This window comes from Durio zibethinus, chromosome 17, assembly GCF_047325235.1.
Source record: "Durio zibethinus cultivar Kanyao isolate XHJ-2024 chromosome 17, ASM4732523v1, whole genome shotgun sequence".
NCBI lineage: Eukaryota > Viridiplantae > Streptophyta > Magnoliopsida > Malvales > Malvaceae > Durio > Durio zibethinus.
The window spans coordinates 18717689-18737662 of record NC_143178.1 but is presented as its reverse complement, the minus strand read 5'-3'; the positions used below and the strand labels follow the sequence as shown (position 1 = coordinate 18737662).

Sequence of the window (19974 nt, the reverse complement as noted above, 5' to 3'; positions counted from 1 at the left end):
TTAACCTGACTGCTATGATTCATACCTTTATGAGATATTATTCGTTCTGGCACCCCTGGCCTATAGTTTTATCCTATAAAAGGTACCTCACAAGAAAGAGGTGATGTGAACCCTTTTATATCCCAATGATCCTCTTTTAATGTTCGATGTGAGATTTATGACTCCTCTTTAGGTCCATAACATTTATATCCGATGTGAGATTCATGACTCTTCCTTAAGTCCGTGACATTACTTGTCAAGAGTCAAGCCTTAAGTTTTAACTCGTGCAGCTTCAAGACTAGGACATACACTTATTCGATGTCTTAAATCAACTTACCTATCATGGTTCACACTCTTGTGAGGTATTATTTGCTTTGACCCTCTTGACCTTACGATTTTATCTTATAAAAGATGTCTCACAAGATAGAGGTGGTGTGAACCCTTATATACTCCAGTGACCTTTTTTTTTATATTCGATGTGGGATTCATGACTCCTTAAATTTATGACATTCTCTCTAACCCAACCTTGTGACACCTTCGTCACAGAGTTTGGTTACCTTGCCTACCTCTCTCAAGATACTTGGCATGGATCGAATTATTTAAGACTAGCTCTAATGCCACTTGTCAAGAGTTGAGACTTAAGCTCTGACCCGTACAGTTTCAAGACCCAGGCATGTACTCATCTGACGTTTTGAATCAATCTACTTATCACAATTCATACCCTTATGAGGTATTATCTGTTTTAGCCTCTTTGACCTTTCAGTTTTATCCTACAAAAGGTGCCTTACAAGGAAGAGATGGTGTGAACCTTTATATATCAACCTAAGCTTCGATCCGTGTGACTCCAAAACCTGAGCATCCATTCATTCGATGTCTCAAATTAGCCTATCTATAACGATTTATATCATTGTGAGGTATTATCTATTCTGGCCCCTTTTGACCTTACGATTTTATTCTACAAAAGGTGCCTCACAAAATAGAGTAGTGTGAATCCTTATATACCCCAATGACCTTTTTTATATCTGATGTGGGATTTATAACTCTTTTTTAGATTCATAATATTCTTCTCCACCCAATCTCGTGACGCCCTCATCACGGAGGTTGGTCACCCTGCCTACCTCCCTTAAGGCACTTGACATGGATCGAATGATTTAAGATTGGTTTAATAACACTTATCACGAGTTAAAATTTAAGCTCTAACCCGTGTAACTCTAGAACCCGAGCATGCACTCATATAGAGTCTCGGATCAACCTATCTACCATAGTTCACACCCTTGTGAGGTATTGTCCGCTCTGGCTATTTTAGCTTCATGATTTTATCCTACAAAAGGTATTTCACAAGAAAGAGGTGGTGTGAACCCTTTTATACCCCAGTAACCCTCCTATTATATTCGATGTGAGATTCAAGACTCCTTCTAAGGTCCGTGACATTCTCTTCTACCCAACCTCATGATGTCCTTATCACAGAGGCTAACCACTCTGCCTACCTCCCTTAAGGCACTTGGCATGGATCGAATGGTTTAGGGCTAGCTTTGATACCATTTATCACGGGTCGAGGCTTAAGCTCCGACCCGCTTAGCTCCATCACTAGTAACATTTTTTATTATTTTTCATAATATGTTCTTCAATATTTTAATATATAACAAAAACAAATGCAATTACATACCTATTTTATATGGATTACACTTTTATACATGCAAAGACAACACATCCACATGTAATTTACACACATGGATTGATGGATATAAGTTTTTAAATGTGCATGTGTAGGCATGTGATGGTAGTGTAGCTATCATTAGAGATATTGTACATACCACTAAAGGTTTTAGTTATTGTTTATATGTGAAATTTTCATGTTCTATCTTACTTTCCGTTGAGCATTGAATTTTTGTATGCATTTTACATTCTTTTCTGATCTTTTTTGTTTAGGTGTTTGTATGTCATCATTTATTATGGGTAGAGGTGATAAAGATGAAATCCATGTTTTTCATAAAATGAAAGAGGTATGTTAGTTTGTGTCCCGTTTGTATTTTATTTTTATTTTTTTTCATTATTTTGAACATTCAAGACAAAAATTCTTTATGACATGTACATAATAATGCTTGACAAATTGTGCTCTATTGTAGTCTTGTGAAAATTTCATTCCACTTTCAACATTATGGTGTAAATTGTAAATAGAATAGAGCTTTTGTTTTTTTATATTTTTATAATTAGAATTTATAAATGATTTTGTAAAATATTATTATATTTTTATATGAAATGGAATGTTTGATTTATTCATTTTTTATTTATGTATATTTTAGTATTCATATAATTACTTTAAAAATAAATTTAAAAATATAATAAAATGATAAAAAATTATAAAATAATAGTTAAATATGATTTAAAAATATTATTACCAACAGATTTGCTGATGGATTGTTATTATTACTAACAAATTTTTATTATTAACAATGAATTTACTGATGAAAAAAACCTATTACCGATGGATTTACCGATGAAAAATTTTGTAACTAATTACCGACGAAAAATTCTATAGGAAGATCCGTCGCTAATGAAATCCATCAGTAATTACAAAAGGATATGAAGTATTACCAATGGAATAGCATTATCGATATAGTTAGCATCGATGAAATTTTTTTGTTGATAAAATCGTTGCTAAAAGTATTATCGACATATTGTAAGCTTTTTACTAATAGAAAATTCCATCGATAAAGCTTAATTTTTCTGGTAGTGATATCAATTCATAAATCATTTCAAAATATGATGTTATTCACATATCATAATCAAATCAAATCAATGATTAATCTTTAAAATCATTTTAAGTCATCATAAACCATTAATTCATCATTAGCTATGGTCACTGCTATAACCCGTGACATTGGTCATATCAACAATTTTATCTTCATGATCATTGCCAATTATTATAACCCACTAGTTAGGGTTTAATGCTAACTACTATAACTCGTTAGTCAGGGCTATATAATTATATCTATGCTAACTACAATAACCCTTTAGCTAGGATTGTAGAACTAGTTCTGGTGTTAATGATCCTATTTCCCAAGGATATAATTTCATAACTATCATAAAATTGTTATTTAAACATAAATCCTTTTTTTATTTCATTCATAAGCATGATCTATCATTTACATAGCGAAACATAAAATAATCATATACTTGATGATATTTTCATATATCGAAAATAAAGAAATAAAACATTTACTCACTTAGAAATATACATATATTTAGGTTCAAAAACAAGCCAAGTGTGTGAGATTCTACTTATTTCCTTTCGATTCCACCATTTAGTTTTTTTTCTAAAATAATTAATGGCCTATTCAAGAACATTTCAATGTATCATAAATTAATCAACTCATTTTGGGACCATTTATACTAAAAACAACTAAGTTATATAAGAGTTAACTTAACTAACTATCACTAAAATAGCTATATCTCAAGATATCCAACTCAGAATTAAGATCTTTTTAGTGTGTTAGAAACTAGACTCAATAAGCTTACTAACTGTATATGACCCACCTCTTAATTCCTTGCAGATTAATTGCAATAATTTTTTAAATCCATATAGTATGCTATTGCCAGACAACATATATACCTTCTAATAAAAATTACATATTTATTCATAAGAAATTCGAAATTTAGTTCCACTTGTTTGATTAGAAAAGTAAACTCAATAAGCTTTTCAAATATGTATGGCTCAATTTGGAATTCATAAAATTAATAAAAATTTTGTAATTTCTCCATCATGCTGCTGTTAAGCAACCTATACATCTTTAACTAAAAATTAGACAACATTTCATAGAAATTTTGGAATCAACTTTCATTTATTTCTTTGGAAAGTAGATTCAACAAGCTTTTCAACAATATATAGTATTTATGTTAATAACTTATCCATTAATACATAATTTCATTTTAATTCACTGTTGTAGATAATAGCATTTCATCCAAAAATATAATTTCTTCTTCAATCTTTAAAAAAACTCAAATCCCCATTTTCAGCTTTTAAAATCCATTCAATCATCATCGTTAAATATTAACAACATAAAGTAATTAAAGCTTAATAATTTACCCAAATAGATCATGAGATTTTATAATTTTTCTTGATGTTTCTTTTATAAACTTCAATTACAAATAGTAGTAATCAATATAGTATTTTTTTTAAATAAAAAGAAGATATATACTCACATTTAGGAGGTTAACTCGATTCTAGTCTCTGAATTTGGATCTCCAACTTAATTTTTCAAGCTCCCTAACCCTAACGAAGATAAAGAAGAAAAGCTCTCATTTTCTTCTCTTTATTGCAATAAACAAAGATGGTTAGTTTTCTCTAATATAATACCTCAGCTATTTTTCTTTTACTATTTAATTTCTTAATAAACTAATGGATGTTGATAAATAATCTAGCCCAATTATCATTTGAGTTGGGATATTACAATTTTGTCATCCATACCTTCATTAATATTTTTTTTTCAAAAATTCATTTATTAAATTTTTTGGTGCAAAAATTATCTCACTAAAAAATTATAAAAGGTGAAAGGCTAAATAATGGAATAGGTGTCATTTTTATACATTCTTTGGTTTTTTAAAAAGTGTTCTAATTAAAAAAACAAAAATTTTAAAAAAAGTTGAGTTGTCATAAAGTATTAGCAATGATAAACTTTTTTAAAAAAATTATATTATGAATTTTTAAAAAAATAAAAAAGATAAAAAAAGGTAAAAATAAGAAAAAAGTATAAACGTGATATCAATATCTCAATTAATATTCATTTTTTTAAAAATGATCAAAGAAAAAAATAACAAAAAAGATGGCTTTTAATAATAATAATATCAAATAAGCCTCAGAGTAAAAAATATTTATTAAATAAAAAATTATAAATAAAAAATAAAAAAAGAAAAGGAATAATATGTTTTGATATGTGACATATTTTTAACCTTAGGTGACTCGTATAAAAAACCTAAAAAAATTATTTATTAAATATATAAAAAAATTAAAAAAAAAACCATGTAACATGATATGATAAGTCCAATAAAAAAAATTTAAAATCTAAAAAAATATTTAGTAAGTAATTAAAAAAATTTGATATTAAGTGAGTCTAAAAAATTTATTAAATATTAAAAAATTTAAAAAAAAAAAACATGCGACACCCTTTTTAAATATTAAAAAATTAAAATGCAAAATAATACAACACGCAGCAGCATTATAAAAAAGAAAAGTTGAAAAACTAAAAGAATGAAAAAATAAGTAATGACATATGAATCTATACATATGTAAAATTTATCTATTAAATATATAATTAAAAAATAAAATAGCATAAATGATTATAATTTAGATTATGATTACTATTTTTTAAAATTTTTGAATAAATTTATAAATAAATATCATTAATATTCTTAAATTTCTAAAAGTTTTTTTTGGATTTTATATTAAAAACAGTCACTCGTACAATCCCCGAACTCGCTTCTTTCTTCTTCGTCTATTTTCTTTTTCTCTCTCGTTTATACTTTTTTCCTTTCTTCCTCTCATCCTATTTGAAGCCTATACGTTGCTTTCACAGCCCCTCGATCTCCTTCTATTTTTCAATCACTTCTTTTCTTCCCTTCCCGCGATCTCACGAAACCCGTGAGGTTTCGATCTCTTTCTCTCTCTCTCTCTATCCTTTTTTTTTCTTAATTTAACGAATCGGCTGTTTTTTTTTCTCTCTCTAGGGTTTTCTTTGGGGGACGACTGCTTCAGTATTGCATCTTATCTCAGGCAAGTCATTCCCTTGTATTTTCTCTCCTTTTAGATTCTATATACTGTTTATAATCTTTGGAGTTTGTTTGTTTCCCGAGAAACAATCATGGGATAAGAAAGGAAATAGTTCCAATAATAATTAGAGAAAACTATGGTTTACATATTTGTGTGCTATCTGATTGGGGGCGTGATTTGATCTTCTGGTGAACTCAAATAACTGGAAGGCCTTTTTTTTTTTTTTTTTTCAGTTTAAGCTTTATTTGATGTAGTTTTTTTTTTTCTTTTCTTATGACATATGTTTTTAATTTTTGGGGTATAATAAACGAAGTAAAGAAGTTTTCTGATAAAAAGGGAGAGTAAAAGGAAATTAAGGTGTCGCTGCTCAAGATATAGCTACAGCTGATGTTAGCCAAGAAGCAGTTTATGAGACAGGTAGAGTGTTCAGAAATCATGGTTTTTCATGTTTACAAAATGCTGAGGACAATGTTCAATTACAATGTTGAGAAGGGTGAGACATAATACAACACGTTTATTGTGTAGAAGTGAAGAGAATGGGAATCTACTGGAATGGGTTCAGCGTAAGTCTCTTTTGGTAGTGTAGGTTTGCTGGCCTTGCCTATAAAATGCAATATTGCAAGGAAACAGAAAAAGGAAGTAAACCATTATTAGTGGAAGAGCAATTTCCCTGCTCAATTGAAACTTGAAATTTGTTGGATATTTGGGTTCTTTTGGGTGCTATTAATGAAGAAGAGAGTTTAGGATTAAGATAGAAGCAAAACTGATAGTATATTCTTCAATTTGAATGGGTGAAAGGTAATTTGCTTGGGTGGTTTTACTTGAGAATATTTTAGTTCACATGCTAAGTTAAAATGTTGGAAATGCCCATTGAAGATAATTTGGATGGACTTGAGATGCATAACATATTTGCTGGTGGTTCTAAGAGTCTAAGATTAAGGTTTAATGTCATGACCATCAATCTTAAGGTTTGAGGTGTTTGCTTGGCCATAAACCTTTACATTTTTGAGAAATGAGAAGGTGTTCGCTAAGCTTGTTAATTTGGCTTCCTGTGAATAGTACTAGTGCTAAAAGTGGAGCTTGTAGCTTAATTGGTAATTTGCTTTCATTCCTACATATAGGATTTAGAAAGTTGGCAAGTAGGTTATAGAAGTTACCGTATGAGAAGTCTGTAGTACATGATTATGTCCCACTTATGTTACTTTTATGGTAATTTTAGAGAAGAATGGAGATAAATGATTAAATTAACTTTACTATGATTTGGTGGTGCACAAGTAGAAAAAAGAGAACAAGCTTGGATACTAGTATTCCTGTTGTTGTTGGTATGGATAATTGTGAAGACCAGAAAGATAATGAAGTTGGAGTTTTATGCTAATCTATCTGCTTAATTCGTTTTATTGCTTCCTCCATGTTTATGATTTTTGAAAACTATGTCCTTTTTCTTTTTTCATTTTCTTATAAATGTCATGATAAATTAAATGTTTTACATTAAATCCTTTGAGAGTCAATTTTATATAATAATTCAAATTTTAATTATAATAACTAAAGTCAAAACTTTTTCTTAATCTGTGTGTCCAGTTAAATTTGAGCTTTCAATTCAAGGAGGTAGTTTTCTATCTTCGAAAGGATTACAAAGCCAAAATTTCATGAGATAAAACAGAGTGTTTATTTTTCTAATTGATTCAAAAGAATTGCAAATAATTTATTTGCTCGTTGATTTATTTTGTTATCATTACTGTTAAGTAGCTAGTGTGAAAAACTTTTACATGATATTACTAGCATACTCCAATATGACATAACTTTAGGTTACTGCTGCTTTTTTTTTTGGTTGGTCGAACAAAATGTTATATATCTTTACCTACCTACAGTTCATTGTCATATATCTTTTCCAACCATCCATGCTTCAAATATCTCATTAAGCATTGATTAATGTGTTTTCTTTGTGCCATCATTTCATGTATAAGTGCTCTATGGGATCTTGACCTATAAAGAACTGGATTTCAGGGGATTAGTGCTGACTATCTTCTTGGTGCAAATGATTTACACACATAGACAAGCGTGTAATAAACAATGTAATGCATATGTATGTTGGACTATGGACATGTGCATAAAAGTATTATCTAATTGTTGCATATTCCATGTAGCATATTATGCTTGTTTACAACATTATATTGTTTTCTTTAGAAATTTGTGTAACTGATTGCAAAGTGTCCAACTGATGGAATTTACTTGTTCCTTCTTTTCAGTTTTTGTTCAATCTGTTTGAATGATCTTGCAACAAGGAGTTAGTGTTCTATTTTCTAAGGGATAATGAAGCCAAAATTCCATGAGATAGAACAAAGTGTTTATGTTTTTAATTGATTCAAAAGCATTGCAAAGAACTTATTTTCTCCTTAATTTATTTTGTTATCATCACTGTTAAGTAGCTAGTGTGAAAAACTTTTACATGGTATTACTAACATACTCCAATATGACTAACTTTTAGGTTATTGCTGCTTCTTTTTGGGTTAGTCAAACAAAATGTTATATATTTTTACCTACCTACTGTTCATTGTCATATATCTTTTCGAACCATACATGCTTGAAATACCTCATTAAGTGGTAATTAATGTGTTCTCTTTGTGCCATCATTTCATGTGTGAGTGACCTGTGGGATCTTGACCTATAAGGAACTGAATTTCGGGGGATTGGTGGTGACTTTCTGGTTGGTGCAAATGTTTTAGGTTCCTAGATTTACACACACTGACAAGCCTGTAATAAACTATATAATGCATAATGCATATGTGTCTTGGACTATGGACACGTGCATAAAAGTATTATCTAAGTGTTGCATATTCCATGTAGCATATTATGATTGTTTACAACAATATATTGTTTTCTTTTGAAAATTTTTTAACTGATTGCAAAGTTCCAACTGATGGAATTTACTTGTTTTTTCTTTCTCAGATTTCGTTCAATCTGTTTGAATGACCTTGCAACAAAATCTTAAGCATGACATCAAGTATGCTATCTGGCGAACGGAGGTATTGTTGTCTTTAGGAATCAATGTCCTTTGGCCAGATACTTGTGTGATTGACAAAGATGCTTCGTTTTTGTTTACTCTTGTGCTGGTATATTGATAGAGACTGCACAAAAACTCAAGTAAAATTTGTTACCTAGGCTTTGCTCGATGCACAGACTAGGAAAGAATCCTGGTCTAACTGATAAAAATGTTATTAATCTAATTTTCTAGAGTTTATTTAAGTGATCTTAAGCTGTGTTGAACTAATTAAAGAGGCCGAGGAAATTATTATGATTATTGTACCTTAGTTAGAAAGCTATCTTAAATTACGCTTCATCTTTTCTGTTATATTTTGTCTTTCAATACTTTAAATAGCAAAATAAAGTTGGAGGAGAAAAGTTTTGAGAGGGTTTGCTTTAATGAATGAATGCTTTCACATGAGATTGGAGGACAGTCTTTGTTATTTTGTAGAAATGATTTTTGGAATGATCACAGAATTTTTTATGTGAAGGGATCCTCCTTTTTCTTTTTTGTTGTTTTAATTAACTATTTTTGGCTGTCCTACCTTTTCCCAAAGAAAGGGGTACACCTTATTTGTTGGTATTATCGGCTTTAGGTGCTCTGCAGTTTCTGCATTTACTGCTTCATTATAGTTCACACTAATGAACGGTTCTGAGTTGCTTTTCATTTAAAGATGAGAATCTTTCTGCAGGTGGGCTTCTGCAAGACGAAGTGGCATGACTGTTTTGGGAAAAGTTGCTGTTCCAAAACCTATAAACTTACCCAGTCAAAGGTACTTTTTTCCATTGCGCATGTTCTTTCTCTCCTTTTCTTCTAGGACCTTGATTTTCTTATCTTTAAGCTGGTCTTTCTCTTTGTTGTTTCAAGGTTAGAAAATCATGGCCTGGATCCTAATGTGGAAATTGTTCCCAAGTGAGTAGTATCATTTCTTAATGTCTTGTTTTTATTTCTATGACAGATGGGAATATCTTTAGTAGTGTCAATTCTTTGGATGGCGGAAATGCTTATCATTAGCTTGGATTGTTTTATACCTGTAGGGGCACCCTTAGTTGGGGCAGTAAATCATCTTCTTCATCAAATGCATGGGGCTCCTCGACACTGTCTCCAAATACTGATGGTGGTAGCTGTTCACCTAGCCATATCAATGCCCGCCCTTCATCTGGTGGAAGTGGCACACGACCTTCAACTGCAGGTAGTGACAGAGCACATGAACCTGCTAATGCCTGGGTTTCAAATTCTAGACCATCTTCAGCTTCTGGGGCGTTGGCTTCAAATCAGGCATCACTTGCATCTTCGTGTCCTCGCAGTGCAGAAACAAGACCTGCTAGCTCTCAGTTATCTCGGTTTGCTGAACCTTCGCCTGAAAATTCAGGGGCATGGAGTGCAGCTGGGACAGCAGAAAAACTGGTATGGTCTTGCAGTTAATGAGTTTATTGTTTAAAACTGATATTAACTAAAGTTGCTTATATGAAAAATTTCTACATATTGCTATTAAGTATTTGCTTCAGTTCGTAGTTTCAAGCACATTGTAATTATTATGTTTGTGATGATAGGCTATAGGCTCAAGGTTTCTATCTAATTATTTGTTATTGGATTATGGTTTATACAGCTTGGTAAAAATTACTTTTTGATGATGCATACCTAGAGGTGCTTGCTGCATGGTGTGTAGCATTGATTTAAATTTTTTTTATGAGTACGGTAGGGTTGAGATGGGCTAAGGGTGAGATTGTTTTAATATTTTAGGTAACTTTTGGTATCATTTTCAAGATCACTGGGGTGATCTAATTACCATGGTGATAAGATTAGCAAGGTGATTTGATCACTAGTGATTTAGGTTACAATGTTTGGTACAATACTATAAATCACTAGTGGTTTTAAATTATTGTATTTGATATTATATGAAAAAATAAATCATATAATACAAAATATCCAAAATAACCTTGCAAAAAAGAAAAATATTTAATACTTATTGAATCAACAATTTATAAAATAGTTAAACATTATTTTATAAAAAACTACAAAGTATAAATCAATTTTGATAAAAATAATTTCTAAAAAAATTATTAAAAAAACTCATTATTTTTTTAGTTAATAAAAATTTATAACATAAAACCTTTTTTTAGAATAAGTGATTAAAAAAATGGTTTTTTAAAATTTTTAGTGGCCAGTTTTTTAGCGTAATGTTAACTATATTTTTTTACTTTCCCATGGTGATAAAACTTTCCCATTGTGAAAATCATCCCAGTGATTTAAGATCATTGCCACTCAAAATTTCTAAATTGCTACCAAACAAGGTGATGTAATTATTGAATGTAGATTACTATGGTTTTTAAATGGATCACCCCATACCAAACGCTCAGGGTTTTGGCTAACTTCAACCTTTTAAAATGCATCGCACATCAAGCCTCGCATGTCCATGTTTCCCACCTATGAAGTCCTATGTTATTCTTTCTTGCAGCTTGCTCTGTTATGTCTAAATGTGGCAGTTACCATTATACATTGCAGGGAATGACATCTTCCAAGAATGATGGGTTTTCTCTCACTTCTGGAGACTTTCCTACTCTTGGGTCTGAAAAAGATACCTCTGCAAAGAACGCTGAGTTGCAAGGTTTTATTCTTTCTTATTTTGTTAGTTATTTCCTAATTGTAAATTTATCCTTGTTTACAGTTTGGTCTTTGCTAAAAATGGTTGTGAGTGGTTACTATACTTTTTTTGGTATTTTCTCAAGTGACCATTTTCTTCTGAGATATAGGTTTAATTTTGAAGCTTAATCACCTTTATTGCATGAAGTTTTGTATTGAAAAGTTGATTTTTTTATGACATTTATTATTGTGGAACTGATTGCATCTAATATTGAATTTTACAAGGTGTTAGGAATGTGTATTGAGGTAGTAGTTATAGTGGTGATTGGGGGAATTTCTTGGATTGGCATTTGATTCCCCGTCAGGCTGATATTAATTACTGTTAGTTGTGTTTTGTACTTTGGTTTGGTAAAGATGGGATAAATTACAGGATAATTAGTGGGTTTATGTCCTTGAGTGGGCTATTCTATGCAGTTCCTTTACAACTTGACTAACTTCGATTGCAGAGCATGGTTCTCAAGGTCATCCTGGCGCATCCTCTGGAGTAGCACGAATGGAAGAGAGGACTGGGACTTCTATTGCTGGTTTGTGTGCAATTTTCTATTCCTATCTATTTAGTTTGGCACCAACTTTTGCTAAAATGGATATTGGCACTCTGATATGATTAGAATGTTTATGCATGTTTTTCTTTTTTTCAGTTGACATTTCTGTAGATGCGAATCTAAAGAGTGGAACTACAAATTCTTGGAGAAGAGATAGTCCTCCATACAGTGAGGATAGTGTCCGGCCAAGCATGAAGTGGCATGCAGATCCCCAGGGACCCAATCTGTACCCTAATAATGTTATTTCTCCACAGCATTATGATGCATGGCGTGGCCCCCCAATAAATAATCATCCAGGTGGTGTTTGGTATAGAGGCCCACCAGCAGGTCCTCCATATGGGCTGCCAGTTGCTCCTGGTGGCTTTCCTTTGGAACCATTTCCTTACTATCGACCTCAGATTCCAGGTAGTGGCCTTGCTAATCCACAGCCAGTTCCTCCTCCAGGAGCAAGACCAAGGGGACCTCATCCAAAAAATGGAGATATGTACAGAGGCCCTATGCATGATGCTTTTGTCCGTCCAGGTATGCCAATTAGACCTGCTTTTTACCCTGGTCCGGTCACCTATGAGGGCTATTATGGTCCTCCCATGGGCTATTGTAATTCAAATGAACGAGATATACAGTTTATGGGAGTGCCAGCCGGCTCTTCTGCTCACAATTGGTATCCAGGTCAAACTGTTCCAGATCCTGGTGGTTCCCATGCCAGGTCCAGTGGCTATGGTCATCTGGAAAAAGCATTGGCTGCAGAGCATTTGGAATCTGGCCATCCTCATGGTACACGAGGACCTTATAAGGTTCTTCTGAAGCAGCATGATGGTTGGGAAGGAAAAGATGAAGAGCACAGGTTAGAGGATAATGCAAAAGCAAATTTAGAGAAGAGTGATCGACAGAGAACATCATCATGCGAAAATAACTGGAAAGCCGATCAGAAAAAGAAGGAAGAATTGAATGTAAGGACAGTTGTTGAAGAAGGTTCCACTCAGATTATTGACCACCATGAAGGGGATTCTATCTTGGGCAAAGTGATATCATCTGAAGGTGTAGAAAATGCTAAGGTGTATGCGGACATTTCAGCAAATAAAATGGATAATCTAGAAGCCCCTGGTGCCGCAAAAGATCCTAGTCTGATTCAGAAAATAGAGGGTTTAAATGCAAAGGCTCAGGCCCCTGATGGATGTGAATCCGTATCTGTTTGCAGTAGGGAGGAGCAGAAAAATAGATCAGAAGTAGATAAGGCAAAGGCTAAGCATTTTGCAAATGAAGTTTCAAGTGGTTATCATGCTGTATTTCCTGATAGAATGCCTGCTTCTAGAATGACTGGACCTACCTCTAATGAAGGAGGTGTTTCTGCTGGAAATAAGAGCCTTGATTTGCCAGCTGTTGGTGGAGCAGGCATTAACAGGTTGTTCTTTTCTAGCTGCTTTTTTTCATAATGAGTCTATTGTTTTATATGTTGAAGAAAATACTCACTTACAGATTTACAGGAGATCTACCCATAGTATTCATGGTAGAACTGGTCACCAAGGCAGGGGAAGATTTAATTCTCAAGATGTTGATGGATGGCGGAAGAAACCCCCATTTACAGATTCATCAAATGTAAAGTCCACCACACATTTTGAAAATCCTGATGCAAACATGCATGACTATATTTCATTAGAGGCTTCAGAGAAGTCTGGATCATATTCCCGAGCAAGAGATGACGGAGAATCCATGCCAACTGTATATGATCCAAGTGATAGCGAAGCGCAGGTAATTTTCTTTATACTATATTCCTGGTTGTTTTGAAGACCTGAAATTTAATGTACAATGTATTTGAACATTTTCTTCAGCGTGCCTTGATGAGGGAACTTGCCAAGCAGCGTGTCAAACAACGACAAAAAGAGGAGGAAGAGCGGGCTAGAGATCAAAAGGCTAAGGCTCTCGCTAAATTGGAAGGGTTGAACAGGCGTACACAAACAACTGAAGGTTTGACTCAGAAGTTGGAATCTGTTCCAGATAGTACTGTCCAGAGTAAGCAAGAAGAATCTCGAACTCTCGCTGAAGAAACTATCCTATCTAGCAGATCTGAATTAACAAGCTTGGTTTCTAACCCAACTGTAGTTGCAGCTGTTGGTCAGAGCAGCAGTGGGGAACTTGAAAAGCCCACTTTTTTCTCCAATCAACAACCTTTGGCATCAACAAAGAATGTCCGTAAGGCTGCAGATATGCATAACCATTCTTTGCCCTTGCAACAGAGAGTTAATGATGCTGATACTGCTCTCCCTAATCTTCCACAGGTTAGCGATGGTAGCACTTCAAATCAGAAGTGTGCAGGCTATAGAAGAAAGGATTATAACTCATTAGATAAGAGTTCCATTGAGAAGCATATTTCTACAAGTGCAACTGAATTGCCAAATAATCATATTGATGCCGCAGTTGATGTGGCTCCATCTGCTGAGGCTGTTATAAAAGAAATTGCCTCAATCTCTGATTCTATTTCCTCACAAAATGTTGTGAATGAGCCAATGAGCCAGAGAAGGAAAACAAACAGGAGTGGCAAGAACAAGCACAAAATGCAGGATGCATCATCTACGGCTCCTTTTCCATCTGGGATTTCAAAAGAAACAAACCTTACAAGTTCTTCTGTCAAGAGTTCTAAGCTAAAGTCTTCTGAATGTGAGTTGGATCCTAGCTTATTTCAGTCTCTGACTGATTCAAAGGATGGAAATCAGTTTTCAGAGCAGGACTCAGCTTTTCCTAATGAAGAAGTCTATGGCCAAGTGAATAACCAATGGAGATCTCAGCATTCTCACAGGATTCCACGAAATCCTCAATCTCATAGATCTGGAGTCCATAGTGGTGATGCTGTTGTCTGGGCACCCGTGCGGTCACATAACAAAGCTGAGGTTACTGAAGAGGTCAGCCATAAGTTTATAGTTGAGGCTGTTGCTCCACAGTCAAAGAACGACACTCAAGTGCAGAACAATCCTAGAAACAAGAGGGCAGAGATGGAGAGATACATCCCAAAGCCTGTTGCAAAAGAGATGGCTCAGCAAGTAATTACTCAGCAAGCAGTAGTTCCTTCAGACAATCAGACTGCTACAGATGAGATCGTGGGAAAAGCAGATTCTGGGTCTTGTGAAGTTGAATTTTCTCAATCTGTGGCCACAGCCATGGTGAAGGTAGGGAACTCTACAGAGTCGAGGAATGATGGTAGGCAGAGTAGGCAGGGAAGAGGGAATGGATTGCAGAGCTTGCAAGATGGACATTATTCCAACCCTAGTAAAAATGCTCAGACATCAACTGAGCAGAAGCAACACCAGAAGCCTGATTTAATCGTAGTGAAAGAGCAGACCAGGTATGATGAATGGAATACTTCTGATGGTTGGAACATTCCTGAAAATCCTGATTCTGCTGCATCACCAGTAGTTCCTGTTGCAAGAGATCAAGGAATGATAGGCAGAGGAAGGCGACATGCATTTAAGGGAGACAAAGGTGGGGGAAACAATTATGATTTTGATCACAAGAAAATTGATAATGCTGAAGCTGAGAAACTTAACCCACAATCTTCATTCCCTGAGATAGTTCAATCAGAGTCATCTGCTGCATCAAAAGAAAATCGTGGTGCTGGGGATCGAACAACGTCTTATTGGCAACCCAAAACTTCATCCATCAATCAAAGAGGAACCAGGCCTGATAGTGATCAAAATGTTAGGGCTGAAATTGGTAGGGCTAACAAAAGGGATTCTACTCAGGGTAGAGTGTCACATCCATCTCAACCTGACAAAGAAACAAGTGAAAGCCGGACTCAGCCTCTTAAAAATCAATACATGTCTGAGAAAATAACTGTTGAAGAGGCACATAATGTTGGGTATCATGACTCTAAGAGGGAAAGGAAGGTAGCTTCACTTAAAGGACGCCCTCACTCCCCAAACCAAGGTGCTGGTCTTCCAGTCGAAGCACCTTCATCTCCATTGAATGTGGATACTAGAAATGAGCAGCACTCAACGGCAGTGTTCCGCAAAAATGGAAACCAAAATAACCGTTTTGGTAGAGGGCATGAATCTGATGGTGATTGGGGCTCATCTGGTCAAGAATTCAAGCACCATAACCCACCTGCAAGCCGTGAAAGGCGGAGGCACAATTCACATTTCGAGTACCAGCCAGTTGGACCCCAGAAAAATACTAGTCCAAAAACTCCCGAAGGACCAAAAGATGGTTCTAATGGTACAGGTACAAGGTCCAGGGAGAGAGGTCACAGTCACCCAAGGCGCAGTGGGGGAAACGTCCATGGACGGCAAAGTGGCACTGTCAGAGTAGATGTTGGTTATGAAAAGTGAGGAAGAAATTCAGGATGGATTTTTTATTTGGTCAAAAACTGCCATGCTGTGAACAAAACTGGTTTGATCCCACATATTTTCAGGTATTCCAGATTAGGCAGCATTTTCCAGTTGTAAATACTATTAAATCATTTCTGAACTGATGGTATATACATTGAGCAGGGCTAGGAGAAGGGCAGATGTTGCCTAGGCAAAACATAGTATCCGTTGAACCAAGGTACTCAAATACGGTTTATTTCATTTGTAATTTCCTATTGTAATGTGGTCTCAGTTTGTATGCTGTGGAACCTTGGGCACATTGGTTTGAGCCTTATATTTGGAATGAAAGCAGCCAAGAAGTTTTATGGTCTCCCACTTCATTTTATTACTTTATACTATAGAGTGCAAAACATCCGATCAACATCAACTAACATGTTTTTCTCATGTTTCTGTATATATATTTTTATTATTTACACATTTTTCTTTTGAAAAAAATCTGGTCTTTCAACGAGAATAAGTAAACACACCAAATCAAGTAAAAAAACATAAAAAAAAAAAAAAGCATAACTAATTTCTAAGGTCATAGGATTACGATGTATTTGGTATTTAAGATATGATAAGATAGGATAAGATGATATTATAAATATGATTAAATTAAATAATATCATTTATTGTATGTTAGATGTGTATAGAGATAAAGATAAAATAATTTATTTATTGGTTAAAATTATATTGCCTTAAAGTTATACAAATTAAGTTATTGATGTAATTTTTAAAGATATAATAAAATATGTAAGTTTAATTTTATGGATTAAAAATAATTATTTTTACTTTAGGATGATTGAATTATTGTATATGATGATTAATTTTTCTCATAATTTTATTTAGTTTTTTAGATATAAAACAAATATAATGTAGGATGATTATCATTTTATTTCATCTATGATCTTATGTATTAAACATGATTTTATTGATATGACTTTTTTGATAAAAGAGATTAATATTATGAATGACTTTTAAATTATAGTAAAATATTTAATATGAGGAATTAAGATTTAAAAATTTTACTATGGTAGTTGAATTATTGATCCGTTAATTAAAGTGATACCTAGAGTGTTATTAATTTATTATGTGTTACAATTGCCTGTCTTTGTATTCTTTACCATCTTCTTTCTATAAAAATTGTAAATTAAAACATTGATGAATTGGTTGAGTTGCATACTAAAAAAGTTTTTGTATTTTTTTTTAAATTTTCAAATAAGTTATTGCATTCTATTATATTTAATTAAGCTTTTAAAGTATTATTTTTATTTAATTAAGCTTTTTAAATATTATTTTAGGTATTTTTTTATGGAACCACTAAAATCAATAATTTCTTATCCTGTCAACATTAACATGTAGAGGTGAGACAAAATAAAAAATCGATTCAAAATCGTAGTGTTTTATTCGATTTGGATCGATTTTTTTCTTATTTAATTTAAATTAAGTTTAGATATTAAATGTATATATTAGATTTAAATTGAATTTCAAAATTGAAAATTGAAAAAAAATCAAATTAAACCAAAGTATATATTTTTTATTAGTTTATATATATTTTAAATTTTTATGAATAAAAATAATTATTTTATACCTAAATCTATTTAAATATATTAAAAATCATATTCAAATAATATATAAAAATAAAAAATTTAAATTTAAAAATACCTAAATCTATTTAAATATGTTAAAAATTATATTCAAATAATATATAAAAACAAAAAAATTAAAATTTAAAAATTGATTAACTTAATCAAACCAATAAAATTTGGTTTAAATTAGATTAAATCGTATGAAAATCCGATTTGAATCAAATTTTAAAAATTTATAATTATATGTATTAATAGAAAAAATTGAATTAAATTTAATCTAATTCGAATCATTATATGCATTGTTCTCTATACCATGTTCACATCTACATGGCATATATGTTGCAAAAAAGACTTTGCAAAGTAGAATGCTATGTGACCTTGTGCAAATGTCATCTAAAGGCAAATTCATTATGAGTTTTCATAATTTTTCCATGTAGACACTGATTTGGCAAAGATGCATTTGTCGTTAATGTGACAAAAAAACGGATTTTTGTATTTTCTTGCAAAATAAGATTTTGATTTAATAAAAATAATACTCAATTGAGGTACAATAACAAAAATAAGGACTAACTTGAGAAGTTTTAAAATTTACAAGAGTTTTTTAGTACGTATGATTATGATATAAATTATGTAATTTATAAATAGTTACTTTTAATATATTTAATTTTTTAATTTTAAATTTATTTTATTAGTGAAATTAACGAAATATAACTACGTTAATCTTAGATATTATCCAAATAAGCCACCCGTGAATTTCACTTAAAAATAAAAATAAATTCATGATATTTTGTTTTTAAAATTAAGGTTATAAACATTTATTTTTAGAGTAAATAGTACACATGATCTTTAAAATTCAAATCAAATACCTTTTTATTTTATACATTCAAATGTCACAAATTGGTTTGCATACTTATCAAATCATAACATTTTCTCTTTCCCAGTGGGTTATATCCATCCTATGTACCAAAAAATTTATAACGTTTTTGTTCTTTCATCAGTGTTTATGTCAATTCAGATGTTAAGTTCTACCTAGAGCCACGTGTTGCTTACATGGTGCCCGCTAACATGTGTGAATGGAATGATATGAAATTTTTTATTTGTTTTTTGCCATATAATTTTTTTCTTATAAAATTTGAAATCATTTTTGAAAAATATATTTTTAAAATTGAAAACTGTTGGTAAAAAGGGGAAAATTGCATTTGACAAAAAGAAAAAAGAAGAAAAAACTCCAAAGATTTTTACATTATATTTTTTAATTTTTTTAATTCTTTTTTTTCTTTCTCGTATAATACTCGTTTTTTAAAACCAAGCCAAAATCAAATTCCATTATCATTTTGCACTTTTCCTTGTCTCTCTACTTCTAATCTCTTCAATATTTGTGACACTAAACCCAAATTTTGGTAGTCATTGGCATTTCCTCCATTATTGATTTTCACCGTTCTCTGAAAACCCTTTTCTTATAAACAACTTTTTTTGATTGCTTTCTTACTACTTTTTATCTTTTTAGATTTATTTATCCTTAAAATTTTTTTAAAAATTTAAAGCTAGTCCTGAATTAGAACAACCCTTGATTTGCTTGAGCATAAAAAAATCTCAAGATTTAAAGCCACCTAATGTTTGCCTTTTAATGGTGATCTACACAATCACAAGTTCAAATCATTCTCTAATGTACGTGGAACCCTTACACTAGCAAGGTGGCTCAAAAGCCTTCTATCCATCTTAGCCAACCTTTCAAAAAAGAACTCTTTCTCATATTCTCCAACATGCGCGACAAAAAGGGAAGTGAAGGGAAACATGGTAGCCATATATCTATATGTCTCATTAGGGCAATGAATATAAATTCAAGTTAAACAAGGATAATATATTCATAGATACGAGTGGCATTTATGAATGCATCTTGACTATCCAAATGTCAAAGAGTTAAGATAGTTTCTATGAAACCTTTCAGTGTTCAGTCTATCAGTGCAATTTGGTCATTCTATCGCATATCCTAAAAAGCCATGAGCATGTGATGTCTACCCATGAAATTTTTTCTTGTTAGTTTTTATAACTTTTAGTCGACATATTTGAATTTATAAGAAACTATTTCTTTTAA

The 19974-nt window shown here is 32.3% G+C and overlaps 1 protein-coding gene across 46 annotated transcripts; it reads left to right on the top strand.

Moving 5' to 3' along the window:
• Positions 1 to 5448: 5448 nt before the first annotated feature.
• Positions 5449 to 16626, top strand: LOC111282673 (protein MODIFIER OF SNC1 1-like). Of its 46 annotated transcripts, none has more exons than XR_016329277.1 (14): positions 5449 to 5617; positions 5704 to 5749; positions 8693 to 8769; positions 9460 to 9540; positions 9636 to 9680; positions 9806 to 10175; positions 11274 to 11376; positions 11858 to 11935; positions 12050 to 13355; positions 13438 to 13702; positions 13783 to 13963; positions 14060 to 14139; positions 14230 to 16355; positions 16435 to 16626. XR_016329277.1 is itself a non-coding variant. In XM_089746537.1 (13 exons), exons 3-13 carry the CDS (start codon positions 8738 to 8740, stop codon positions 16270 to 16272), a joined length of 4590 nt encoding a protein of 1529 aa, XP_089602663.1. In that variant the 5' UTR covers positions 5449 to 5617; positions 5704 to 5749; positions 8693 to 8737; the 3' UTR covers positions 16273 to 16626. The 46 variants fall into 46 exon arrangements, 25 of the variants coding, with proteins under 25 accessions (XP_089602663.1, XP_022726702.2, XP_022726696.2 ...); XR_016329274.1 differs by having other exon boundaries at positions 14054 to 14139; XR_016329278.1 differs by having other exon boundaries at positions 5449 to 5622.
• The last annotated feature ends 3348 nt before the right edge of the window (positions 16627 to 19974 follow it).